General features: G+C 39.1%; 1 protein-coding gene and 1 long non-coding RNA gene across 4 annotated transcripts; one reads left to right on the top strand and one right to left on the bottom strand.

Moving 5' to 3' along the window:
• Positions 1-839: 839 nt before the first annotated feature.
• LOC131225240 (uncharacterized) lies at positions 840-8488 on the top strand. 3 transcript variants are annotated; one of them, XM_058220730.1, is made up of 5 exons: positions 840-1075; positions 4876-5169; positions 6952-7188; positions 7298-7515; positions 7973-8488. In XM_058220730.1, the coding sequence occupies exons 2-5, from the start codon at positions 4918-4920 to the stop codon at positions 8235-8237; spliced, it is 972 nt and encodes a 323-aa protein (XP_058076713.1). In that variant the 5' UTR covers positions 840-1075; positions 4876-4917; the 3' UTR covers positions 8238-8488. The 3 variants fall into 3 exon arrangements, with proteins under 3 accessions (XP_058076713.1, XP_058076712.1, XP_058076711.1); XM_058220729.1 differs by having other exon boundaries at positions 841-1075; positions 4896-5169; XM_058220728.1 differs by having other exon boundaries at positions 841-1075; positions 4892-5169.
• A 3827-nt stretch (positions 8489-12315) lies between these two features.
• Positions 12316-14705, bottom strand: LOC131225574 (uncharacterized). The gene is made up of 2 exons (XR_009161399.1): positions 12849-14705; positions 12316-12702 (listed from the first exon to the last, which is right to left on the bottom strand). It is a non-coding gene; the product is annotated as an uncharacterized LOC131225574 (long non-coding RNA).
• Positions 14706-27954: the final 13249 nt, after the last annotated feature.

The raw sequence follows: 27954 nt of genomic DNA, 5'->3' as shown, positions 1-27954 counted from the left end.
TACGCATGCCTTTAAAAATTGCATACGTGGTGTACAGGTAATTTAAAATTTAACTGTCTAAATAATATATCTCAATTTATATGATGCACCAAAAAATTAGGATTATTTGATCGTTAGCTGTCCCCACACACACAAATATATATAGCTAGCGTTTTAATAAAAAAGAATGTCTCCTGGTAGAGGATAGGGTTGCTTAACCAATCCAATATTGGTACAGTGAATTAAATACAGTGGGTTCCACAGTTTAGCTGGTTTGATCGAGTTAATACATGGGGTATCTACAGTTTCTAAATGCCTGTGTATAAAGCATCATACACCGCCAGAGTAACAAATAACTATATCTAGGTTATTTGGATGAGGGCAAAAGAAAAAGTAAAACGCTTGCGTGCGCATATGCAGAGTCATTTGGGGGCACGCCTATTCACTGAAGTCGATGGAAGACTCCATGTAGATGAGATCCAACCCGTCCATCAGGTGAACCACCCTGTGTTTGGGATTAAATGAGGAGGATTCAAATCTCAGGTGGGCCACACCATACGGAATGGTTGATATGGGAAGTCTCAACATTAAAATCGTCTAAATTGTGTGCTGGATACATCATAGTCTGATCCACTCATCTGATGTGCCACACAAGAATGAGTAAATGCAAAAAAATAAGGGACATTCCAAGACTCATTGGGCCACAAAAAGTGAATTTAGAGTCTTTATATTTGATTTTCCACCGTTCCCTATGGTGCAGCCACCTAGTCTTGTATTAGAATATTTTTTTGAGGATCCATGGTTAAAATGTAGCGATGCACCTGATGGACGGTTTAGATCCGATGCAGATATGGTGCCCGGATTGTTGTAGGCATGCCCTCCTTATGACAACGCGTAGAAGGGGCAGCGCCGTCCCGACGTTTCTCTGGCTTCTTGTTTAAGCTGGCAACGTTCAATTGACAGATGCTCGTTTAAAGCTTTCTTTAATCTGTTTCCAACTTTCCCTTACCAAACAGCCCTCTCTCTCTCTCTCTCTCTCTCTCTCTCAAGCCTTTGGCTGGCTCTTCTTCAGGATTTCTCACAAATTTTGGGAAAGGTAACATTCTCTTCTGTTTTCCCTTTTAATTTCTTACAGAATTTTATTTTTTGAAGTACTTTTGGGTATTTCCCCCTTAAAATTTCAGAGTACATCTGCAAATGGATTTTCTTTAATTTTCTCGTCTTCCATGTTTCTGGGCATCTAACATGATCCAAACCCACTTTTATTTCTGAACGGAGGCATTTTCCTTTCTAAATTTCTCAATTCTCAGGGCCCCATCTGGATTTTCTGCAGTTTTAGTACGATTTTTGGCTGAAAAATACCAGAGGTCTTCGAATTTAAGCATTAGAAGGAAGCAACTAGTAAAAGATTTTGGTATTGAGAGGTGGAAGACGGTTCTAGGCTTAGAACGGATTATTCGATTACGGCCGTCCATGAAATTCTCACACCAAATATAACATTCTTTGTAGATCTTTGAGGTTGAAGAATTTTTAAGTACTGTGATTACACCATGCTTTTGGTGCTTTACTTGAGAATTCTTACCCTCACCAACTTTTCGGTATGTTGGAATTCCTGCACACGGTGCCCAGATGCATTTAAGCGAGATTTGTACTCTTCTTGCGCTTTTCTTTGCTAATTATTTACTAATCGACTGCTGGGTTTGGCATATAACTTCTGAATTCTGATGATGATGATGGTGTGGGGATAAAAAAGACACAAGTCCCATGTTAGAACCCAACATAATTATCTCAGTAAAATAAATAACTTACTCCCAAAAGTACAAGATAATGATTTGGATAAGAAAGGAGATGTGTATTATGCTCCCGTTTGGGTACCCGTTTGAATCGAGTATGGAAAACCATTGGTGAATTGAGCAAGTGCTGGTGAGATCTGAAAATGGCTCATGACATTGGGAAAACGCATGGAACGAGATGCCTCTTCCCTTATTCTTCAGTTGGAAAATTTTGAGTACATGGGAAAGACTTAGGCTGTTAAATTTGAGTACATGGGAAAGACTTAGGCTGTTAAGCCAGATTTAAGCGGCAAATAGAGAACTTAGAAAGGGCTGTCGGGATTGATTTTCACTGCAAACTCTGAAATCCTCAAGTGTTAAGCCTCTTCTTCAAACTTATATAGAGATGTATGCTTGTTTCTAAGTGCGAGGATCGTGGAGAATTTGTCGGAGTGGAATTTTTGGATTTGAGACAATAGAGGCTGTGATTGAATGGTAACTCAACTCAGTGAATTTCTGTGGAGATTTTGGGTTTTCGGAGATACTCAACTGTCTCCTAGGAATCCATTTAGTCGTACTTCTTCTCCACCAGTCGAGAAGTGATCAAAATTACACATCATCATTTCAGTAAGTTTGGTTATGATCATTGGGTTGACAAGGCTGGAAGTAGCTGCAGTCTCTGCTTTGTTCAAAAGAGTCCATGTTAAAATTCTTAATTTCTTACACTACAAAGTACCTAGAAGAAAGATAAGAGTGGCAGTTCTAAAGAAAAGGAATGTGCCAAAATGAGGAAGCGCTGAGCTAAGTCATGAGGGCCTGTCTAAGAAAAAATAGTGGACGGACACAGAGAATTCCTTCAGAGGGAGTGCGAGCTGTCCAGGACTGCATTTTTGTGCTGCCATGTCAACGACTATATGTATATGTGGGATGGAAGATGCAACTTAGGGTTTTGAATTTTATTAGACTTTCAGTTCAAAGATTAGGGCTCATGGTTGAATCCAATTATGCAGGGACCAAGGAGCCATGAGGCATCAGAAAATATAGCTTCACAAAATCCTAGGATGCCATTTCTATCAACATATAAATCAGCAGGCTCGCCAATTATTCTTTCTTGAATTTATTACTCGATCTTATTTGAACACTCGAGAATATTATAGTAAAAAGAAAGGTAAAATATTTCAAACCCCTAATTCAAAAGATCCGATGCACTTTTCGACAGGTAGTCATGGATATACAACCATTAGACCATGGCTTGGGTGTCTTTGGTGGAGAGGTGGAACCACTTGTCATTGTCAATGACACTTTATAGTGTCATTGCGCATGAGGATCACACTTATCTGTGCACATGCATGACGTGTTCCAATGTACCACATATGCCATTGTTCTAGGTAAAGCATCCACATGTGCATATGTGCCACCCAATGTTGTCAAATCATTATCATATAACAAATCATAATAGGGATTAAATCCTATGGAATCACAAATCGTATCGTAAATCGTGAGATTTTTTTAATGATTTTCTTAATGATTTTCTTAAAAATATTAAAAATATAAATAAATCAGAAAAAATTAAAAACTCGGCAATCATCCTTTTGACATCAATATTCACCAAGCTATACTATGCCATGATAGCAATGTTGTCAAAGGCATAAGCAATCCTGTGCGATTGCTTATGCCTAATTGCTTATGCGAACGCACTTTTTTTTTTTTTGAAAAAAAGAAAAAAATTTGGAAAAAAATAAAATGGAAAGTATGCGATCGCTTTATGCGATATGCAATCACATACTATCCATATGGCACGTGTGACCATCGCATATGCCATATGGATGGCATTATACGATTGTGCGATCGTTTTAACGACATTGTATGATAGTGTTAAAGGATTCTTCATCTTTCCTTTTCTTTTCTTTTTTGTCTTTCAAGAAATGTTTCTTAAAAAACATACAAGGATCCTTTAATAATTTGTGTCCTTGTTACCATTCTTGAATGTAAAATCACACGAAAAACAACATTTGATTTTGTAGACCGACGGAAAAAGATATTTTGATTTCTAACCATCATTCCACAAGACATATAAGTCAACATGATTGCAACCATCCATAAAAACATTCCAGATAAGTCATACATCAATTTGGTGTTTCGACCAATTAAGAAATAAGAAATCATTAGAAAAAAAGAAAAGAAAAAAAAGCTCCATGATTTAACATTGAAGAGTATATATACATTTAATCTCTTTAAAAAACAAAATAAAATGGTGTACATTTTCTATAGGATTCTTTTTGTTTTTGTTTTTTTATTTATTTTTTATTTTTTAAAATTTTTTTTCATAAAGGCTATTTCTAAATGATTCTTAAAGCCTCCACCAATTTAAAAACATAAAATGAAAGCTAATCGAAGCTTAAAATAGAAGAAAAAAAGTATAATTTGAATCGTAAATTGGGATTTGAATCATAAATTGTAAGATTCAAATAATAAAATCGTAGGATTCATATAAAAAGGGACTCGAAAGTGGGGTTCAAATTGTTTTGCTTAAGATTTGACTCAATTGTAAATAGTTAATCGTAGGATTTTGACAACATCGGTGCCACCATTGATCTTTAAGCACTAAAAATGTGGCACGTATGTCAATGTGCACGTGTAAATGTGCCACCAACCCATCCTTAAATTCCCCACATGTGCCATCATCAATCATGTCCGTGTTCCAGGGTCTTTGACAAAACTAGGGACAGAACAACTAGTTAGCAACAGCAAGTTCATGACCAGCTAGCCCTGACAGCATGCCATGGTATGCTAGTCACAAGGCTACTTTTCCCAAATCCAAACAGGTGTATGGACTCTCTTTTATTGTATGGTCATCACAAGTAAGGTGTTTGACAATTAGCTTGTAATTAAGGTTTGCCCCATTGAGCAATATGTATCGATGAGCCATGCTTCCTGGGATTAAATGCTGCATTTTCAGGATTTGCAGGCTTGAGGTGCCATGTTACATTGCTACTGCTAACATCCGCAATTTTCTTGTCTGTCAAAAGATGGTTTTCAATTATCAGTATTCTTGTTCTAGACTCTTAACCTTGTTCTTTTTATGCATGCTGCGTGTTTCCTACTTTGATTGCTTGTCTGATAGTTTTGATGTCAAATAGCTAGATCTTGTGCGAGTGCAATAAAGATGTCAACTCCATCCAAGGAGTTACGAGAGCATGGTGACAACTCTGAGCAACTTATGAAGGAAGACAGTGAGTCTGTCAGGCTGTTTATGTCTGATGAACCGATAGTAGCCGAAGTTGATGTAATACGGGCTCGGGCAACAAAACGACATAAATCTTTCATCTGGTGGATGAAGACCTTGTTGTGGTGCATGTTTTCAATTGTGTTCCTTCTCATTTTTGTGAAATGGGGAATCCCATTTTTTCTTGAAAAGGTATTTCCTATCCTTGTTACTCCTCAACACTATCTTGTTTTCCTCTTTTACTCCCTCTTATCCATACTTGTATAATTTTTTTTTTCCTTCTAGTTTGGGAGTGAATCCCTCTGTATTGTGCTTTTGCACTTGCACATTGGCATCAAACTTTTCTTGTTGAAAGGCAGATGCGAACTTCATGTACAGTGTTAGGCATGACCCCTAATGTTAGACAAGGCAACCTTAGATAACCTAAAATGCTGAAAGGCCCATTCTTTTAGAATTAGAGGCTTTTGGAACAAGGAATTTGGCAAAGCTGGAATTGGGGATCTGTTGTCGGATCCCGAGGGCACCACTGTGGCAGCTTTCTCAGGTCCTGCCCAAGGTATCCGCGAGACTCATGCGACTGCCTCGGTGTTGAGGGAATCTCTTAGGATTGCATAGTCCACGTTCATGCATCCCCCCTAAGAACAGTACTTGGTAATATGATGGTTCTTAACATCGGGCATTGGATCCCTATCTAGCAGGCCAAACATTTCGTTCGCCTCTTTGGAGCTGAGAGCCAATGGTCCTATTTGCTATCTAGTGCTAGCTGGGGTTTCCCACTCCTTTTTGTTGTTCAGAAACACTTTAATGCAGTTTTCTTTACTTCCACAGAAGAAAAGGAAGAAAACAACTATTCATTATGTAAATGAGGCATGCTCACTCCACAAACCCCTCTCCATGGCCATCTAGTTGGAGTTGTTTTCACTGGCTGGCCTAGTTGCAGTTAGAAACCACAAGATTGATCTCATGGTCCTGCTGAAGTTCTTTAACTCTTTTTTTTTTTTCAACAGAGCAACTTTTTTTAATATGGTAAAGTAATCCAAGCATCAACCCTTGTTTACGATTGCCTATTAAAGAAAATGTGTCCCATCAGAAATTTATTGCATATTGTTATTAATGGTGTTCCTACAACACAAGTTTGAAAAACAAAAATGTAAATAGTTATAACCTGCAACCCTGTATTGAGCATGGTCATTTACTTTTAAATAATGTTCGCAACCTCCAAATTCTAAGGCACGGCGAGACTCCATGAGAAGTCATGATTTCTTCCTTGCAGTGGTTGTTGCTTGCCTGGGCTTATCCCCGCATCGGCCGATGCAGCACACTGCACATTGGTGGTTTTAAGCAAGTGAAACACGTAACTCAGAAACAGATGTACATGTCTTCATTGTTTGATGTAGACATCAACTGTCAAATTCCATGATCCCTTGATGGAAGATGCTGACACTTTCATGTATATGATTATTTAAACATATTACCTTATACGAGGTCAGATCCAATACAAAGCTTTGTATGTTAACATACAAGATGCATCCAACTGCATGTAAGTGCATTGCGCTTAGCTTAGGCACGGTTACATCATGTACTCAGACACACTTAAATGCCCTTTTAGATGAACTAAGGTGCATTTTGTACCATAGCTTAACATACAAAGCTTGTATTGGACCCAGCCTAATCACATACGTAATATTTCATAAAAGCATAAGATTTAAAACATGCATTCATCAAATAAACAGTATAAAACACAGATTTAGATTAACAGATATGCATTACAACTCAGAAAAAAAGTATCATAACACCAAAAGCAAGTAAAAAGAGGTTGATTTTGTTAGTGCTGTGTCAATGTGCATTTGGCAGGGGAGTTCTTTACTACATGGTGTGTCCTTGTAACATAGTGACACATGATATGAAATTTCATTGCTCTAGCATTTATAGACGTCTTTTTGTGAGTGCTTGACCCTTCTTCTCCTTCTGTAGATTCTAATGCCAATCATGCGATGGGAAGCAACTGCATTTGGACGGCCCGCTCTCGCTCTCATACTTGTCGCCTCTTTGGCCTTGTTTCCGGTGATCTTGCTTCCTTCTGGACCCTCCATGTGGTTGGCAGGAATGATTTTTGGGTATGGTCTTGGATTTGTGATCATCATGGTCGGGACTACCATTGGTATGGCATTGCCATATTTAATTGGGTTACTTTTTAGTGACCATATTCATGTGAGGCCTCTCTGCTTTTCAACTGCAACATTAATCTAGTTTGAACAGTGATTGTCATTTGTTACTGATTTCCTCTCTTATTTTCTTCCTGTTGCAATTGCATTTCCAGAGATGGTTGAATAGATGGCCCCAGAAAGCGAATGTAATTAGGCTGGCAGGAGAAGGAAGCTGGTTCCATCAGTTTCAAGTGGTGGCACTCTTCCGAGTGTCACCATTTCCCTACACAATTTTCAACTATGCCATAGTGGTAACAAACATGAAATTTGGACCGTACATGTGTGGGTCAATTGCCGGAATGGTGCCGGAAGCTTTTCTCTACATCTACAGGTCAGAGTCTTTGAATTTCAAATGATGATATTAGCTGCTTTTCTGATTCAGTGGCAAATTAAAATAGACAAGCTCTGGAATTTTTCACAGATAGGCAAAGGTCCATGTGACCAGGAAACCTCACTTTTTATTTTTATTGTTTATTTAAGACTGAATCTTAGTATATTTTATTTCCTCAACTACTAATGTCAATATTGTATTTTGTATTTATATCCAAGGATCTGTTATGAAAACAATAAAAAGAAAACTTTTACTTTTCTATGATTCTATGATTTTTCAAGTTTGTTACAAACCCCTACTTCTAAAAACCACTGGTTTTATTTGAACAACATTTAAGTAAGCAGTTAAATTTATCAAGGTTACATATGACAGCGATTTGGTCGATATGTGCACACTGCTTCTTTTTCTTTTTCTTTTTTTCCTCTAAGGCTTCTCTCTTTCTTGTACTGTGAAGCAGCGGACGATTGATAAGGACTTTGGCAGATGTGAAATATGGAACATATCACATGACAACTGTGGAGATCGTATACAACATCATCTCCTTCATTATAGCCATCATTACTATAGTTACCTTCACCGTCTATGCCAAGAGAGCTCTAAGAGACCTTGAAAAGAAGGAGAGCCACGGAGATGAAGAAAATGCCAGACATGGTGGTTTTGAGATGGAGAAGCGTCCAGTTGAAAAACCCAAAGAGCCGGGTGTCTCATCTCTCCCTCCATAATGTGTGAATGTTGAGAGAGAACACTGAAGCTGGTAAAAGATGAGATTAGTTTGTATGATAATATGGGAAAAGAGAGAAATGAAATGAGTAGGGTGAGAATACAATCACTTTTAGGAAAATGAAAAACTGGGAACATGGGCACTGGATGCTGTGACCATCCCTTAGGGCCCACCCCTTTGTATAGTTCAACTTCCAACAGGAATTCAAACACATGGCCAGACCCAAGTGAAGGATCTTAATTCTCAAATTAATCATTTAGCATGTGTGTATGGAAATCAGTAGGCATGAGTGACCAAAAAAAAAAAAAAAGGTATTATTGTGAAAAAATATATATTCATGAATAAAACCAATGCTTTTTTATTAGTTAAATGCAAGAGAAAATCAGCAAGTAGAGCATGGTAGATACCATATTTATGGAATTGGAAGAGATTAAAACATTTATGATTTGAGATTAGCTTGGTAAATTATGATTAGAGGGGGGAAGTATACCCACCTTGGAGAAGTTAAATCTCCCAAAAAAAATTAAAAAAAAAAAAAAAAGGTTTTGGGTAAAAGATTGTATTTACATACTGTGGACCCACCATCAATATGGTGGCAGATTCAAAATAGGTGTTTTAAGATTTGAATTTTGCAATGGTTGCGAGATTGTCATTGTCTTTTAGCAGTGGGGAATAACGTGTGCACTAAATCTTGTTTCTCAACGTGTGCAATGATGCTTGCAGGAGAGTTTTCTTCATCCATTCCACTACCCCATCTTTACAAGAGATAAGAGCCTGAGACCTATTCAACAGAAGAAAAAAGGAAAATACTTATTTTCGTGTTGCTCAGAATTTGCATTCAATGCAAGATTCTGTTCCAACGTGAAGGTCTGAACAGCTATAATCTTTGGGGCCTTTACAGCTACATGTAGCTGGTTTTTGAATGACGTGATATAGCGCCTGCAGAATGTGTGCTTTAGTCAAATCATCCTAATCAAATCTCAAAACTGAAATGTCAATAACCATAACACTTAAAAGGGCCTGTTTCGGTACCAATTAAAGTTCATTTCATTTTAGTCAATGATAATTATGTACTAACTAAATTGAGATTAACGCATTTTTAAGTGGCACCCAAAAAGGCCCTAAATAATCTGCACCAGAAAGATCACAACCTGGAAGATGGACGCCCTTGTATTTAAGGCTGCTGTAATAAATACTAGAGCCTAATCATTTGCAAATTCTATTTCTTAATTGGAAACTGGATATCTTGCACAGGACACAAACAACCAAAAGAGAGTGGAAATCGGATGTTGAATCAAAGTCCGTGTGCTTAGGAAAAAGCTTGTATGCCTAAGCTTGGCTGGCTAGCCTAGTACCCAGTTGAAGAAAGAAGAAAATCCTACAATGATCGTTGATACGAATGATTGATGATTATTACAAAATCACATGCCTCAAATATTAGGAAACCCAGGGTTAGATAAATGAGATTGAAGCTATACTTTTGATTAAGCACTAGTATGCCGTCGGTGAATCCAAACGTCAATTAATCCATAGCTCTCGTGATGAAAGTGAACTGGTTTCCTTGTTTATATTCAAGAGAATCATGTTAACTACATCAATTCAAATAATCACCATGTATCCTTTCTGTGATGCTCACTGGGAAAATGATCAATGCAAAGATACATTGAGCAAAAACATTGTGTTTGCAGTGTCAATGTAAAAGGAAGAAAATAAGACTTGATTATTGCAAGGATGAGATCCATATTATCAAGGAAAACAATGGCTGCATCCGATCCTATATCAGCTGTTTCACTGATAACAGAATGTATCTTGTGGAGAAGAAAGTGGAATCTTGATACAGTTCGTGCTGGAAGCAGCAGGGGAATTAGGTAGGTAGAAGTTTATGGAATTTTCAAGCATCTCAAAGAGGAATTTCTATTCGGTTTCGATGGAAATGCCAGATTAAAACAATCTACACTAGTGAGAGTCTAGCCCTATAGATAGGAATTGACTTTGAAGTTAGATGGGTTGTAACATGTTTGAGGTTGGCTAATCGTGTTTCAAAACTTGGGCAGTCCACAATCATAGAAACAAATGGATCCTTTTGAAAAACTTCACCAACTTCTTTAAGCTTTCAATTTGCATCAGAACCTGTGCTGCCTGATGTCGGACCACATCAGTTCTTGATCCAGTGCATCTACAAGGTGAGACCCATGTGTTGGATGGTTACAATCTTACCCCTCAAACAGAGAGCACATTTGGAGGAGCTACCTTATACATTTTTTTTTCCTTGATAGGTGAAATTTTATTAGGCAGAAGCCGAAAAAGGAAAGCAAGACTATACAGACTAGGAAGAAGAAAAAAGTAAAAGAAAAGAGGGGGAAAAGAAAAAAAGAAAAGACAAGATACAACAAAGCCAGAGTTGGGACAACCCTGGAACAAAACCCTAGAAACGAACCCCTGACCCCCAAGACTACGGAGCCCAGACTCTAAACAAGAGGAGCCCTGTTGAAAACTTCGGCCAAATCAACTTTTGAATTCCTGAAACATCTACAATTTCCTTCAATCCAAACCACCCAGAGAACTGCCATTAATAGGATCCTCCATTTCTTTTTCCCTCTTTTCCCTCCTGGATCAGCATTCCAGGAGCAAAGAAGGTTGTCGATTGAATCCCGCATAACCCACTGGATGCCAGCAAAGGAGAGAATTCTCTACCAGATTTCAGAGGAAAATGAGCATTGAATGAACAGCTGATCCCAGGAGCCACCTTATACATGCGTGTGGGATTAGCAAAACACCAGCATATTTAAATTATAGAGCATCGGTTGCCTTCTTTGAAGTTATAAAGAAGGCCAAATTGGTGCCAGATTATCTCAACCATGTGCAACATTCACATTGAAGGTAATAACTATTTTGAATCCCAATTCAAAGATGTATGTACAATCTAAAACAGAAGGTGAGGCTATGGCTTCATAACAACCCACAACTCTTGCTCCGGTAGACTCTCAGGAGTTTCAACACCTGGTCAAAGGTTCGAGCATACTTAGGTGGTGAAATCCCACTATGGCGTGAGTGTGTGGGGGTGTGTTTAAAAAGAAAAAAAAAAAAAAGAAAAGAAAAAAAGAAAACAACCCACAACTAGTGTCACAGAATGGAACCCGAGGAATCTACAACCATGATCAAGGATGATGACAATGATCTGTATACTACTGTTATATTAAGTTTATACTGAGGATATGGTCCTTGACAGATAAGATTCATGTAGCTGAACCCAAGTAGTTGGGATAAGGCTTCGATGATAATGATATTTTCACTACGAAATAGGATAAGTAAGAGGATGTAGAACTTCCTGAAATTTTTCATTTTAGGCCTGAAACCATAAATTCACTGCTGAAATGATCATGTTGTGAATTTTCAATTGAAGAGCATGTGCGCAGAACCAATTTAAAGAAACGTAGTGATGAGAAAACTGAGTAAACTTTATTGAAAAGAGCCGGGACCTCACAGTCAAAGCAGGAAAGGTGCAAATGCATAAATCATGGCTTGATTGCTCACTCTGAATGTGACCAATCTCAGTCACATCAGATCTTAATCAGTTGCACAATTTTGAACTAATGTAAAATTAGACATTCCCTCATGAAGAAAATGATGCGAAACAAAGTCAATTCCACTCTGAAGCTGCAATAAAAAAATGTGTAAGGCTATGCTTGGACGCATGAGCAAATTGAATTGTTGAATCAAGTGTGGATTCAATTGTCAGTGGTCAGTTCAATCAGGCAGCGAAAAATATCAATTGCGATGATAATGTTGATGATGTTTCTTACAATTTGTAACTAGTTAGTGGCCTTTTTTTTTTCTTTTTCTTTTTTAAACTTTTTTTTTGAAAACATACACACATAGAGAGACACCACATGGGCAATCAAATCCATGACCTTTATGTTGAAACGCACTCTGTCTACCACTGAGCCATGGGTATGAACCCAATTAGTTAGTGGCCCTTAAACTGCAGTTACCTACCCTATCATGTTCAATTTGAAGGTAACCTAACTGCACTAATAATTCCAATTCAATTTGATGGCCCATCCAAACACACTCAAGAGTAACATAATTATGAACGCTTGGATGAAGCAAGTTACAAGTAAAAACATACAATATAGAATAGCTCTGTAAGATAGAGAACCAATCCTCATGAACATTGTTTCTGGGAACTTCATTGTCGCTTGTTCTAGATATCAAATGATCATGTGATGCATTATCATTTTTCTTGCTCTCAGATGCACCTTCACTGAACACCTATGAACATATCAATCTTTTTTCTCTGACATTTCTCAAATCCAATATCTGGTCCTGCAAGCTATAGTCGGATGAATCTCCAAAACAAGGTGCCGCTTCTGCTTTGGAAGCATGTGATCCTAGATGCTTCCAGACCTAAAACATCTTATTGACAAACAGTTTCTAGATTGACCAAGTCCTAGATGCTTCCAGGCCTGAAAACAAGTTGACGAAAAAAAAAAAATCTCAATTTTCTAAAGCAATGCCTGTAAATTGAAGTTTTAGGTAAGAAAAAACAAAGGAAGAATGATTTGATTATCTGGTTAGAAATCAATTTGAATAGAAAGAAAAACAGCAATACCATTAAACGAGGAAAGGATCACAGGAAGTCCACAAAGAAATGGAAGAGTTAGACTATTCCAGATTGTGAATAATTGTCTTCTTTATTTGAATTCTATAGTATTGTTCCTCATTTTCTTCTCTTCTGGAAATGACTTGGAATTTTCTTTGTATGCTGGAATGAATCAATCTTTACCTTTCTCTTCTTGGTAGCCAACTTCAATCTACAGGCATTAGCCCAGAGACTTTTTGTCCCACTAAGAACTTTTCGATCCCCTTCAATATGGTCCAAGACAGATTCAAAAGATGACAATTTGTCCTCCACTGCCATTTCTCATATCCATATGTCGACAATCTTCAGGCCCTCTTTCGAGCCATTACAACACCGTCATCGAACCATGAAAATGCCCAACAATATAATACACACATGGATAATGAGTCCCACAATAAAATAAAACTCCTGCTGGCCCTTTTGCAAACTAGAAAGCCAGTACAAAGCAATTGGCTCTGTGAATTTGAAAACCGCCGAATTCTGTAATTATCAAATTGAACAGTCTATAGTTGTTCAAACCTCAACTCCTCATGGCTATTGCAGGATAACAGAAAAACTCCAAGCATATGTTCTTACTCTGATATCTGGCAACTTTGAAACATTCAATTCCTTCCCATGAAATTGTCAGGTACTCTTTCTACTGAACAACACCCAATACCCAATTTCCATCACTGATATTACCCATTTTGCAGAACTTAAAAATCAATATCAATACAAAAGAATATCCTGATTCATAAATCTGTAATTCGAAGATCGCCAAATACCATTCAGCAACGCCATCAAATCCAACAATTCAGAAAGCTTGAAGAATCTACATTCCTCACAACCATCAGAAATAAAACAAACCAAAATTCAATGCTTGCGTTCCATCGTGGGGCAAAAATCAGACACCTATACATGCACATTGCATTCTCCGGAATAAAAATCATTCTTCTCAATGAAAACTTTGACGAATTCATAGCCAAATTCAGGACTATTGGGATCAGTTGGCTGAGATGCGATTGGAGAATCTGATGGAATGGGCTTCCTAAAACATAGACAACAACCCTTACCAGGATCAGCAGATGATGGTGATCTTCTACTTCTGTATACCTTCTTGCATTTCCTGAAAGGAAACAGAACCAGCAGACCTGCCTTTTTAATCTTCTTCTTATATCCTTTCTGCTTCTTCCCATCCTCACTTCCAATGGGCACTCCATCTTCACCACCTTCTTTGGATTTTTCCTTTCCAGACATGAGATTAACGAATAGAAATAGAAATGATCCAAAAAAAAAAAAAAAAAAACCCAAATTCAAAGACTTGGATCGGAGTAGAATCCGTTCCAGTCTAAGCGATTTTCTCGCCAAAGTTCTGAGGAAGAAAAGGGTTAGAGGAGATGAAATTTACGTTTTCCACCTTTTTTTTAATCTAATTTCCTGAGTGTTGCAAAAGGATGCGAGTTTCCCGCAGCACCTGTGGCAGAGAGTTCCTGCAGCACAAAGTTCTGTGGGGCCCCACTTCGATATTAGTGTGAAATCCACTCCATCCATCAGTTTCTTCATGTCATGTCAACGATGATAATCTAAAAAAGAAGCAGATACAACTACAAGACCCAAGAGGGGGCCACACCTTACGTTTGTATGACATCCAACCCGTTCATAGGGTGATTAGAGATTAATAGATAAACACAAATGTCAGCTTGGCTCTTATCGTGACACGAGTTGACGAAACTGATGAACGGATGGGATTTCACAAGGACGACGCGTAGCCTATGGCCTTTGGAGTGAAGGAAACTCGCGTGGTTCCTAAAAGATCTGTACACCTGACACTTGTCAGATTTCTTGTGAACCAGAAGAGTAGAATCCAGAAGCTGCTTTTCATGTTCCATATACCATGCGTGGAAGTAAATTACATGGGTCCACTGCAATGTCCGTGTCCGTCTGACATCAGTAAATGCTACATGGTCTCCCTGTTATTCGCAGCCAACTTAAATTACATGGGTCCACTGCAATCTCCGTCTGACATCCGCTCACTCTCTCAATTTCTCTGGATCATATTAAAACGTAACCTTAAAATAAATAAAAAAATTAAAATTAAAATTAAAATTAAAATCCAAGTGGATCACACGGTAAAAATTAGTAAACCAGTATCTATAAAAACAATACAAAAATCAGCCTAATCCAAAACTTTAGTAGGTTATTGGTGTGTATCCTTATCCTACCATTTCCTGTCATATGGTCCACTTGAGTTTTTCAATCGAGCTAATTTTTAGGCACATATCCTAACAAAGAGCTACCCCAATTGAGTAGATGTGTAATATAGGGGCATTTTCATACTAGGCTCGAGTGGAGTTGCTTGTGATATATAGGGGCACACTCAGGGTGGGTGCGGCCCACGGAGGAGATCTCATGTTTGAGACTCCTCACCAGGGGTGATTAATGCGCATTTCACACCGCGCTCGAGTGGGGTAGCCAGTGGGATGCGGGGACACGCTCGAGGTGAGCGGCCCATGTGATTTGGAGCCCAAGAAGGGGGTTCAGTCGAGGTCTTAAAAACCCATGAAATGTGAGGCCTGGGCTATAAGATAAAGAGATTAATTCGTCATACTCTAACAGTTCGAGCTTTTAGAGCAAGTGCTTAATTGTCCTGCATCAAATTGGTATCAGAGTGGGAGGTCTTAGGTTCGAAACTCCTCACCAGGGGTGATTAATGTAAGGACATTTTCACACTGAGCTTGAGTGGGGTCGCTTGTGGGATGCAGGGGCACACTCGGGGTGGGTGCTGCCCACGGAGGAGGTCTCGTGTTCGAGACTCCTCACCAAGGGTGATTAATGTGCATTTCAAACCGGGCTCAAGTGGGGTAGCCCGTGGGATGCGGGGACACGCTCGGGGTGGGCGGCCCATGTGATTTGGGACCCAACCCACGAAGAGGGTTCGGCCGAGGTCTTAAAAACCCATGAGATGTGGGGCCTGGGCTATAAAGAGCTGCCCCAATTGAGTATATGTGGCACAGAAATATGAGTGGCCTAGTAGAGTTTTTTGTTGCATGGGCTCACTTTTACAAGTGACAGAGGAAATTCAAGTGGCACAGGACCACTAGCAGTGGGCCTCCTATTCACACATTAGACCATTTTTCCCAATACGACCCACCATTATAGGTTACTTAAGAGGAATTTGGACCATAAGTTATTTAAAATAAATTACTTATATCTTAAGTAGCTTATTTTGATTTCTACTTATTAAACTAAAGTGATTTACTTTAAATTTTAAAAAAAAAAAAAAAAATTATTTATAATTGATCATAAGCCAAACTTATTTTATCTTAAATAAGTTACTTATCTACTGCTATAAGTAGAAAAGATAACTCAGTCCTTACTGTTGCTCCAGGTAGGCTCTCAAGAGTTTCAACACCTGATCAAGGGTTCCAGTGCCCATAGGTGGTGAAATTCCACTACAGTGTGAGTGTGTGGGGGGTGTGTCTGCGTATGTGAAAGTAAAATAAAAATAGAAAAGGTAACTTCTTTGGTGGTATCCAAATGGCGCCTAGTTAGCCCCATATAAATGACTGTTTACGTTGGTAATGAGTTGAAGTAAACTTACAAGCTATCGGCTGGATTAGACGGGTGGGCCCTTCAATTCCCATAGAAAAGTTTTTTATAGCGTGGCATTGTACCTTGGTCTCAACCTGATTGATGGATGACAGAAGTAATCCAATGTAAATTCATTTTCTAGAACTATTTAGGCCATTTTGCATTCAGTAAAACATAAAATGCGCAAACAATATTTTTATTGTTGGTTTTTGTAATTTTTTTTAAATGCGCCATTTTCATTTTCTGTCTCTTTGCCCATGCTAATCAAATTTCATGTCTACAAAATGAGAGGAAATGACCCTTCAATACATAAAAGTGCTTTAAATGGTAGTTACATGTGCCACTGCTTGTATTCTAAGGGCCTATTTAGGAGCTGCGATTAAGTGGGAAGTATTAAATTAATCCAAGTATGATATAGTCCAATTTCAAAGGGATCTCTGCAAACTTTGAAATATCTATATTTGTGGCCCCCGTGTTGATGCATATATTTTATTTATGTTGTCCATCCACATGTGCTTTTTATACGTGACAATCAAGTTGCATATTAACGCAGGCGACTATCACCAGTTGTGAAATCTAGTCCATCGATTATAATTCCTTAATCCACTAAATAGAGGTTTCACTTAAATTTATTTTTTTTCTAAAGGAAGAATTTGATTCTAAATGTGTAATCATTATGTGATAATGTTGTAAATTCCACCTAAGGCAATTTCATACATTTAATTTAATCTCACATTCTAAACAAGCCTTAAATAACTCAAATGCGCAATCACAATCCCCGATGACCCAACTTGTTCCAACATGCCACATGCTCCCATGTGAAATATATGCCACTCTCAACTTCAAACACTTCACATGTGCCGCTTGTTACCATCTATCTAAATCATTACGTGTGTCACAAGTGTTGGTATACTACATGTGCTCATGTGACACCATCAATCTTCAAACCATCACACGTCACATGTATATTAGAATTCATCTTGAACGCAGGTACACGTGGCACCGTCCAAAGAGTCGATCGGCTTGGACTTCAACAATCACACCAACCACGCTCCAACTCGTCCAAAGCATGCTTCCCTTGAAGGCAAAAATCCTATCAAAGTTCAAAAGGTCTATTAACCCAAGAATATTGCGGGATTAATGACATAGGGATGAACCTGATGAGGTCGATTACCGTCTTCCTCAAGAATAACTACTCCAAATCCATTGCACTTCTTTGAACTTCTTACATATACTTTTCGAATCCATGAGGAAATAAAGCAAGAAAATAGAAATAAATTCTAACAAATTTGAAATTGATTAATGAATCAAATAAACGAGTTCACAACCCTTTAAATAGGGATATCAAGTAATAAGAAAGAAATCAAAAGCAAACTATAACTAAAACTCCTAGAAATTTGTAACTTATTATAAATAGTAAATTTACTTTTTATAATAAGTTTCTTATATGGCTTAACTATGTTCTCTCCTAATTAGCCTAAGCACTTTTCATGTTGGACACAACTCCCAAAGCCCAGTGGATGAAGAGTTATAATCAAACTAAAATTTATTATTTATAACAAAAACAAAATTAAATATGGAATTAGGCCGTCGATATGATGGAATTTCGCAAATTCTGCCTGTGGGCAACCCGACTTACGCCATGTTGGTTGGCTAAAGTAGCTCGTCCTACCCTAAAATCATATATTTTATGACTAATAACTCATTATGGATTGTGAGATACGCCCGATCTAAGATCCTACGGTTCGGATAACTTCTGTCTTCGACCGGGCCTTTTCTATTCCATCTTGGCCATGGAACTGTCCGCGACCCACTCTATACCTATTAATAAATGGATGCAATTTTAAAATTTGCCTCATTGATCGAACAGATTCAAATGAATGGCACTTATAAAGTCCAACATTCTACATTCTTTCCCAAAAAATAATAATAATAATTTTGGTCCACTCAACAGGTGGGCCCTAAAATTCCAAACAGGTCCATGGGTAAGAAAACTCCAGCCAAAATTTTCCGTCTTTTTCTGCAAACCGTGGCCCACCTGACCAGTGAATCGAATCAACGCAATGGTTCCTTTGTGATGAATGAATTGGATCTCAGACCCATTGTGAGAAGCTGGCACATGTAGCATGCCCTGTAAGTGAGCTTTATTGCACACGTGTTCTTGAAGGAGAAGCAAACAAGAAGATCGTACTTGTATTTTGTAGTCATCCATCGCATGCAATAATGGTAGGAATTCCCAGTTAGAGACAAAAAAAAAATGTAGTCTGCATTGTTCATCTCCGTTTCTTATTAATTTGACACTTGGGCAGAGATTGTACAACTGCACTCTAAGAAATTGTACGTGTCCTGCATGTAAATCAAATAAATGGCTCAAAGTAATGAATATTGTATTTGTTATGGGTCGTAGACCCAAAATCCATTTATTACATTTTATTTAACCGTCCATTAGATGTCTGCTAATCTAGCGTATATGGGCTCAGCGTAACCTGAGGTTTGCGACACGTGTAAAGTGAGAAAGGATTTGGACAGCTCAATTTGAGTTGCACTTACGAAGGAAGTAGCAGAGCATCTACTTCCGGCTTGAAATAGCGATGATGCTGGTTTAAAAAGCCTGAGAGAAAGAGCTGTCATTATCTTCAAATCTTTCACCGACTTTGGAAAATCCACGATTGACGCGCGAACCTGAGATGAAAGTGATAACTCACCTTTTTCACCCAACTTTCTGTCTCTCTCTAAACTATTACAATACGCGGCTGTCAATGGCCCAGTTTCGGGATATGTAAAAGCATGTATATTGTATTGCATGGCGTTATATATCTTGCCTCATATTATTTCTATATGCATAGCTTGAACAATTACACAAGTTCAATACTATTGTTTATGTTTGTATCATGTAAAAGTGGCTTATTTATGACTGAGGGCTCAGTGAATTTTGGGATACTTCACTCTGCAACTTTGCAACTGTCCAATAAGGAAATGAGGTAACAACAGTCTCCCGAGATAGGGTTCCTCTACAAGTCTTAGAATAAGTTCAGCCTACAAGGGCTGTGCATAGCCACATGGCATCCAACCTGGGTAACAGATGATGGGCACCTGAAATCAAACTGATTTAACCATCACAATGGCCACCATATCAATTTGGAGATTTCTTTTTAATGGTTGTCAGTTGTTTTGCATGTAAGCCACCTTTGGTGCCATCTCATAATCATAGTGGGGCTTACTTAATGCACAGTTCCATGAAATGGACTGGGATTGGGTAGTGACCCCTCCAACGACTTTGGTTGGTGCTGGAAAAGCTTTAGCTCCACTGTGATGTATGTGTTTTATCCATGCTATTTAACTATTCATCCAGTTTGCTGGCTCATACAAAAAATTAAGGCATATCCAAATCTCAGGTGGATCACAACACAAGGAAATAAGAATGATTGAATGCCTACCATTAAAAACTTCTTAGGGCCACACTTGGGAAGTTTTAAATGGTAGGTGTTCAATCACCACAGTTTCTTGTGGTGCCATCTAACTTAAATTTGGATCTACTTTATTTTTGAGTTCAAGTGGTAAATTAGCTACTAAAATAGATAGACGGTGTGGATAAAACACATACATCTTGCTGAGGGTCATAGGGCTTTTTCAGCACAAACATTGGTACTAGAGGGCTCACTACCGAATTGTGCCCTGGATGAATAATTCATACATCTAACTTTATAGAGGAAGTGGATTCCAGGTTCGTTTGGGGTCAGTTGAACTCACCACATGTACATGGTGGCAGACAGCGACCCTGCATTTTCTTTCTTAACTGTCTGCTTGTTGGCCACTGAACCATATGCCCACTGATAAAAATTGAAATGCCCAGCAAGTGGCATTTCTCTCTGATGCAGTTCTATCCTTGGTGTTCGCATCTCGAACGTCTGTGGTGATCTGGACTGATGGTGTGTTAGTCCATCAAAGGATGCCAAACGGCCATAAAATTGTTTGGACAACCATATTCGTCCATTTTGAAGTGAGTTTTTTTATTGGTTGAAGATGGAGGTCACTGATGGGATGGCCCATACAGCCCTGCCAACTGGTGCCACCGAGAATATCTCTTGGGACAATAATATTCAATAAGGTTCACTTATCAAAGAGAGCTACACCTGTAATCCAAATAGTTTTCTGTTCATCTTTTATCTAACTGTCCATTTTTCTCATCCATGTGTGGCCCACTTAAGGGTGGACTTGCTTATTTTCCGGCCAAGTCATGTTAATGGTTGTCTTCTCCACCTGATGAGCGACCTGGATCCCACAAAAGTGGGCCGCGTAGGCTCAGCTGGTTCCTCGAATAGCATGTTCATCATATCAGGGTGTGAATCACCCAAGAAAATCTGAGACTCAAGTCTACCAGAGATGAACTAAAAAGGTGTTACAGGTATTCATGGGGGAAGAGACCTGAAAAGAAGGCAGGAAGAGATCACGTGAAAGAAGACGGGTTGTTAGTTTGTGGGTTTTCAGTGGAAGGTTAGTGGAGATCAGGATTTTATGTGAGAAAAATTATCATATACGGCCGAGCTGCTGGACGTGGACTTCTACATGCAGCCATTTCTTTAACGCCAACATGTGAGATGTGAGGTCCGTAACAGCTTAATGGTAGACTTTGGGAGTTTCAATACCGAGGTCAAAGGTTCGACTACTCATTATAAATAAGTGTGTAAAAGAAAACAATGAAATGTATATAATATCGGATCCTACCAAAATGTAGCCCACTACATGATCATCAATCGATGTGAAACACACCAAATCTGTACATACAATATGAGATGTATCGTATTTATCTCTCATGTATATTTGGTACCCCTCACATCCACTGACCATCATGTGCGGCCAAACTTTGATGTGGACTCTTATGTGTGTGGGGATCCCACCTTTAATGTGGGTCGACATCTATGGTGTAAAGATCATTAGGGGCTAACGTTTAACGTGCATTGTCCGTTATGCAAGGCCCACCAAGCATTGATGCATCCGTGATCAGGCCACCCTGGATACACTATAGAATGTCCTTCTTTCATTGTAAAGATTATATGCCATTCGTTGTAAAGATTATAAGCCATAGACATTAGAAAATGAAATTGAATATAAACCGTTGATTATTATTTGATTTTGTCTTTAGATCGAATGGCTACAATCGTTTGTAGCAACTCATACTTTACCCATAGTCTTGAGCCGGTAATTTCTAGGGCTATACACAAGCCAAGTTAGCTCGAAAAGCTTGCTCGGCTTGGCTCGATCTAGCTTTACTTGGTCATATGACCTAGTTCGTTTTGTGTGTGTATGTGTGTGTGTGTGTGTGTAAATTATTAATTGAATATTTGATTTGGGGCTTGGGTCAATTAGGTTGGGTTGCTAGGTTGAGTTAGGTATAGATTGGGTGGTACGTTGGGTCGGATTAGAAGTAGACTTGACTCGAAGTAAGCTCATCTTAACTCGATCCACTAGCTCACCTTGAAAGATTTGGCAAATAAGCCAAGCTCCAATGGTAAGCTCGAACTCAAGGAGAGCATGAACAAGCCAAGCCAAACTTGACCCACCTTGACTCGATTCAGCTCAACTCGATGTACAGCCCCAGTAGTTTCAACAAAAATGAAGAATAAAATAAAGAGGAATATGTATGATGAGATTTGTGAGCACCATATTCTCCATGTGCACTCGTAAATGTATGCGTTACACCTGAGCCATTCATTACGTGTCCCCACGATGACTTGGCTCGAGCTTAGGTTGGCCCACTCATCAGGCAAGCCCCTTGTGCGAAAATAATGGACTAATAAAAGATCTTATGAATGGTTCACACTCAACGCTTACAAAAAGCCACCTAATGAGTGGACCATATCCTCGACCCACATTAATACGGGCAGCCCATCATGTGGGGGCCACCTTCGATGTGGACCATCCATTGTGAGCCCCACCTTTGATGTGGACAATCCATCATGTGGGACCTCCTTAAATATGGAGAGAGAAGTTAAAAATTAAAAGGCTAAAAACAACTTAAGGGGATAAGTTACTTTTATAATTATGTTTACTGAAATAATTCAGGTAAAAAAAGAAAAAAGTAACTTAATGTTTTTAGCTTATTTGGTGTATCCAAACAGGCCCTAAAAGAAACAAACAGTACGGTACAAACTTCGGGACTAGCTTTGTATGAATACAATATTTTAGGGATGGGAGAAGCATAGTTTAAACCTCAAAATACTGGAAAAAGTTGGACTCAGTCCTTGTACAGTGAACTCATCCTACAAGCTCTGCGTGTGAGGCCCATCTGTGTGTGTACAGCATCAAGCCTATCCAGCGAGGTGGCCTCACTGTAAGCCATTTAGCTGGTGACCCCAACACCAGCCAGCTAGCTGGTGTCAAAGCTCTGTGGGACCCACTATGATGTATGTGTTTTATCCATGCCATCCATCCATTTTTTTCAGATCATTTTAGGACATGAGCCCAAAAATGAGTCATATCCAAAGCTCACGTGGACCACACCACAGGAATCAGTGGAGATTGAACTCTTAGAGTTGAAAACTTCCTGGGACCCACTGCAATTTTTATTTTCCATCCAAAAAGAACAATAGTAGCTTGATCCAAATATCATGTGGCCCCAAGAAGCTTTCAAACAGTAAGCGTTCAATCCCTACTATTTCTTGTGGTGTGGTTCACTTAATCTTTAAATCCACTGCATTTTTGACCTCATGCCCTATGTATAAAGAGTGGGGAGCTTTGACACCAGCTAGCTGGCTGGTGATGGGGTCACCAGCCAAACCAAATCCGGCCTCACTACGAAAGTTGGCCGTTCAAAAAAAAAAAGCAGGCCAGTCCAACTAACTATCATCTCGGCCACCACGAAATTTTGGAGGTTTCAGGAAGGTTGTTTATTTATCTTTATTGTAGGGCCCACCTTATATTTCTATAGGCCGTATTTTGGAGGGCACATACTCTGTGTGTTTGTATGGCATATACACGGCACTGCGAGCCCCACCATAAAAGACAATGGACAACCATCCAAAAGCCTCTAAATTTACATTATAGACCACATAATGGTTAGATGGATCCGCCTGATTTTAAAGAGTAGTCCAAATTTTTATGATTATGCCACCCTGCCATATGGACACTTAGGTGGGCCCCACATGCTGCACTGGTAAAATAAGCTTAATTATAATTTACAAGAAATTGCAAAGGAACCGGCCAAGAGGAAGAAATTCAAAAGGCATCGTTTCCATCTAACTTGTCTGTCAAGAAGCAAGAGAACCTATTCAACCAGCCCTTTTGCGAAGGCGCCGGCACCTCGAAATAGTATATACCTTAGGTATATTCATATAATAAGAAACATACACAAATGTGAATATGTATGACAGTCCACAATCGCGCTTGGTTCTCAACATCCAAACCCAGTCTAGTCTGTATTGCAATTGATAGAAGATTAGTTTGAAAAATGAAGAGGAAGTGTCCTAAATGGCTCTCAATGATGCCTTGTTCAAATGACGAGAGTCTAAAGATATCATCTGGATTGCGCAACAACATAGAAGAGTTACCAAAGAGTGGGCTGACAACGATCCCAGAAGAGCCTCAGACATTTGTGGAGGATGAAATGACAATGAAGAACCGCAGTGGAGCTAGGAAGGTGAAAAGGAGAGAAAAGGTCAGGATACAAAGGCTGGTCATGCATCGTTTCAGTGGTGTGGGAGATTCATACGTCCATTTGATGGTTGGGTTGGCATCCAAAGGAAGCTTGGGTGGACTCCCAAGATGCTAACCAACGTGGGGCTTAGCTTACACTATTAGGTGCGTTGATTGATTGATAAGACTTTCTATGTAATCATGAACCATATCTTGTCAATGAATTATTGTGAAAGTACTAATTTAATAAATATACTTAGTCATCAAGCAAATTTTGATTGAGTTAAATTACAAAATTAAGCTATTGGTTAGAAAATTTCCTTTGTGAAAAATGAAGGGACTGGATTGTGAAAATTCATGTGCCGAAAAGCTAAGTGGGCCATTGTGAAGTTTGTGATAAATCTACCATGTCCATTCATTTTGCTTAACTTATTTTAGGACCTGAGATAACAATAATAAAAATGAGGTAGATCCAAAACTCAAGGAAGCCACAAGAGCTGAAAAGGTGTGGGAAAGAAATGCTTATCATTGAAACCTTCCTTGGGTCCACCTTGATGTTTATATGCTATCCAAACTACTGATAAGGTCATTCCCACTAGGATGCATTGAAGACACAAAAAAAAAAAAAAAAAAAAAAAAAAAAAACTTAGCCTTGTACAAAACTCTTGTGGCTGTACAAATGATTCAATAGTAGTCATTTAATTTCCACTCATTTCTTCTCGTGTGGTCCAATTGAATTTTGGATCTACTTCATTTTTTGTCTCATGTCCTAAAATGAGCTGGCAAAACAGATGGCTGTGGGCCAACTTAGTTTAAGTGCACAAGAACTTCGCACTTAGGTCATTCTCAAGCAATCACTGTACGAAATAAAAAAACACCCTTCTATATAAGAACAGAATAGTACATACACAACACAGAGATTTTGGACCGACCATTGAAGGCCACTTGTAGGGGTGCCAATGGGCCATCTCAGGCAAGGCGAAATGAAATTTTTGAACAGGACCAGCTTGAATGGTTCAAAATTTGGGCCAAAGATAACCCACGCCTGGCCTGTTCACAGCCCCAGCCACTTGTTTTTTGGGCCATGACCCCCTAACATTGCAACAATAATCCTGATCATCCGAGTAATGAACTGCTCCCAATTGGACATGGACTGTTGCCTTTTCTGTCCTGCTTGTTTTTCCTTCTGTTTTTGTTTTTGTTTTTCTTAAACTCTAAATGCGGGCCAGAGGTAAGATTGTCTCACCACTGCAGTTGCTACGCATGGTGTATCCAAAGGTTGGCCTGCTGATTGGACAGTTCAGCTTAGGGCATCACGCCAGACAAACTAGTCTGTGGGTCAGACCAAGCCAGTTTTGGCCTAGAACCGTCCCTATTCCACGCGCCTAAGGTTAGGCCCAAGCCCAACTCAGGGCTGATTTAAATGGGCCTAGATTTGGGCTAAAACAAGGCCTTGAATGCAAGAATGAGTTCAATTTTGGTCCCAGAAAATAAGGACTCAACCTAGCCCATGGACTTTAAGAAATAAAGGTAAGCCCAGACCGCAATCCAACATGCCAGACAGCCCTAGCTCAGTAGGGAAAGTAGAGTGGTTTGAACGAAATGGAATTTTTGGACTTGGAATCAATGAGCCATTTTATTTAATCTCATTCATATTTTGAGTAAGGGTGCATCTTGGGTTGGATTAACCTGAACCCCAATTGGCGCAATGCATTAGGCTTGGTGTGAAAATCTTGAAGTACCCCATCGTCCCGACCCAGGTTGGGTTGAGTTTGCTTGAGGCCATGGCCAATCCGAACCCAACCTTATATGCACAAGCCCCATGCATATGCATGTGAGTTGTGATTAATATACATTGGATAAATGTAAAATAATGGCCTAGATAGAAATTGGGGTTCATATGAGTTTGGCATCCATGATCAAAAGACGACTATTATTTTATTTTTCCCATAGTCCATGCACGTTGTGCATTAGTACTTGATGAATAATATAGATCTCTAAAACGTGCTGTCTATTGGGATCTCTCAGATGTGTTCTACCTTCTCTTATTAAGTCTCTTCATTAAATGTTAATTAGTGATGACTCACGGTTCTATTAGAAAAGTCACAAGTGTCTATATAAGACTTCTTTTACATAGTCCACTTGGGACTCTGTGGAGACCACATGTCATATTTATAAGATCAACTCCGTTCATCAGGTGAGAACCCTTACGTTCATTGAAAATCCAAAAACTTTGATGGCCCACACCAATGAATTTAATATAAAATTGTGCCTAAAACTTCTAAGTTCATATAGTGGGGCCCTCCTAAGTTTTGGATTTGGCTCATTTTCATATTTTCCCTTCATCATGGTGATTCACACCTGATGAATAGGTTTGATGTAATAGACACATCACGGTGGCCCCACACACAAAACCTGTGGTTGGTGTCCCATGCACATTTTCCCCTATGTTGTAGCTCACCTGAGTTACGGATAGTGCTAGTTTTTTGCCTCTGCACCTAGCGTCAAGAGGCACACATGATGGATGGATTGGATGTTCCAATGGCAGCCTGGTGGCCCCACAAAGCCGTATTGTTGACTTTATTTTATTAATGTTTTTTTGGGCGCCAGTCTTATATGATGGTTAGATGTTTCATTGTTTGTTAGTTTATTAGTTGTTGCAGGTGCTAACCCGACCCCACCTGATCTAACACAATCAACCCAACCCCAACCCAATCCGAATTTTGATAGCGTTGAGTATCCAGTACCTTTGGTTGGGTTTAGTTGGGTAGCTTGGCTTGGGCCTTGGGCCAATTCCTCTTGAGGTTGGGTTGGGCTTGGGTTATCCTATCTGTCCTAACCCGCCAGTGTTGCACCCCAAATCTTAAATCAGGCATTTTCATTATTAATTTCTCGACTACACAAGTAGAAACGAACTAAACCTGACTTCCACTCACTGAGTTGTCCACTTGCTATTGGATCCCCACATCCTGTAGACCCCACTTTGGATTGGTCATATCTCAAAAGCCACTCTAATCATACCATATTGTAAACAAAGTAACTCGAGGCCCACAGAATGGGTGGTTATGATCATTCAGTTGCAATACACAGAAGAAACATGGTGATGTATCCCTGAAAATCACTCCAATTAATCTGTCACAAGTCACAGGTTATACCATACAAGTTATTGGGTTTTAACCAATCCCAAGCCCGTTTGGGTGCAGAAAGGTGCAGACATTAGCCAAGCAAAAACAATAATAGCAAGTAGTTAAAAGAGCTTGGTTAATTAACCTTTCCCCACATAAGTCCCAACCTTTTAATAGCTTATATCTACACACCATTGAAAACAATTCAGAATATGATTATAACTCACAAGCCAAGAACTTGGAATGGAAGTGCTATAGAGATTCACAATACACGTGCCAACATGAGCTACGTGTGGGAGATCTATTCCATTCATCAGGTGGGACCACTCAAATCCTCAAGCCAATCTAAGCATCAGAAGAAGTTCACGTAGAACAGATCCCACACATGTTTTCCAGTTGGTACGTGTCCCTTGAATCACACTTACAATTATCCAACTTAAATGAAACAAAAAAGAAGTTTTTCTTGTTCTTCATTACAAAATTGAGTGCTGCGAATGGAAGATGCGCATGTTACCTTTCTTGTAACTCATGATTCAAATATGACAACATGGCACACGTGTGTGAGATCCAAGCTGCGCCCATTGTAGACTGGTTTGCTCATCAGGAGGGGTGAGAAGATGCAAAATAAATGGATGGTTGTAACTAATTTTAACGAAATAGGAAATGCATGAGCCCCCCCATGCATATGAGTGTATGGTTCTACCATCTGAGCCATGGATACAGGGGGTTCCAACTGATAAGGGGTTGAA

Source organism: Magnolia sinica, chromosome 14 (assembly GCF_029962835.1).
Source record: "Magnolia sinica isolate HGM2019 chromosome 14, MsV1, whole genome shotgun sequence".
NCBI classification, from domain to species: Eukaryota; Viridiplantae; Streptophyta; class Magnoliopsida; order Magnoliales; family Magnoliaceae; genus Magnolia; species Magnolia sinica.
The sequence above is the reverse complement of the archived record's forward strand: the minus strand, read 5'-3'. Positions and strand labels throughout refer to the sequence as shown.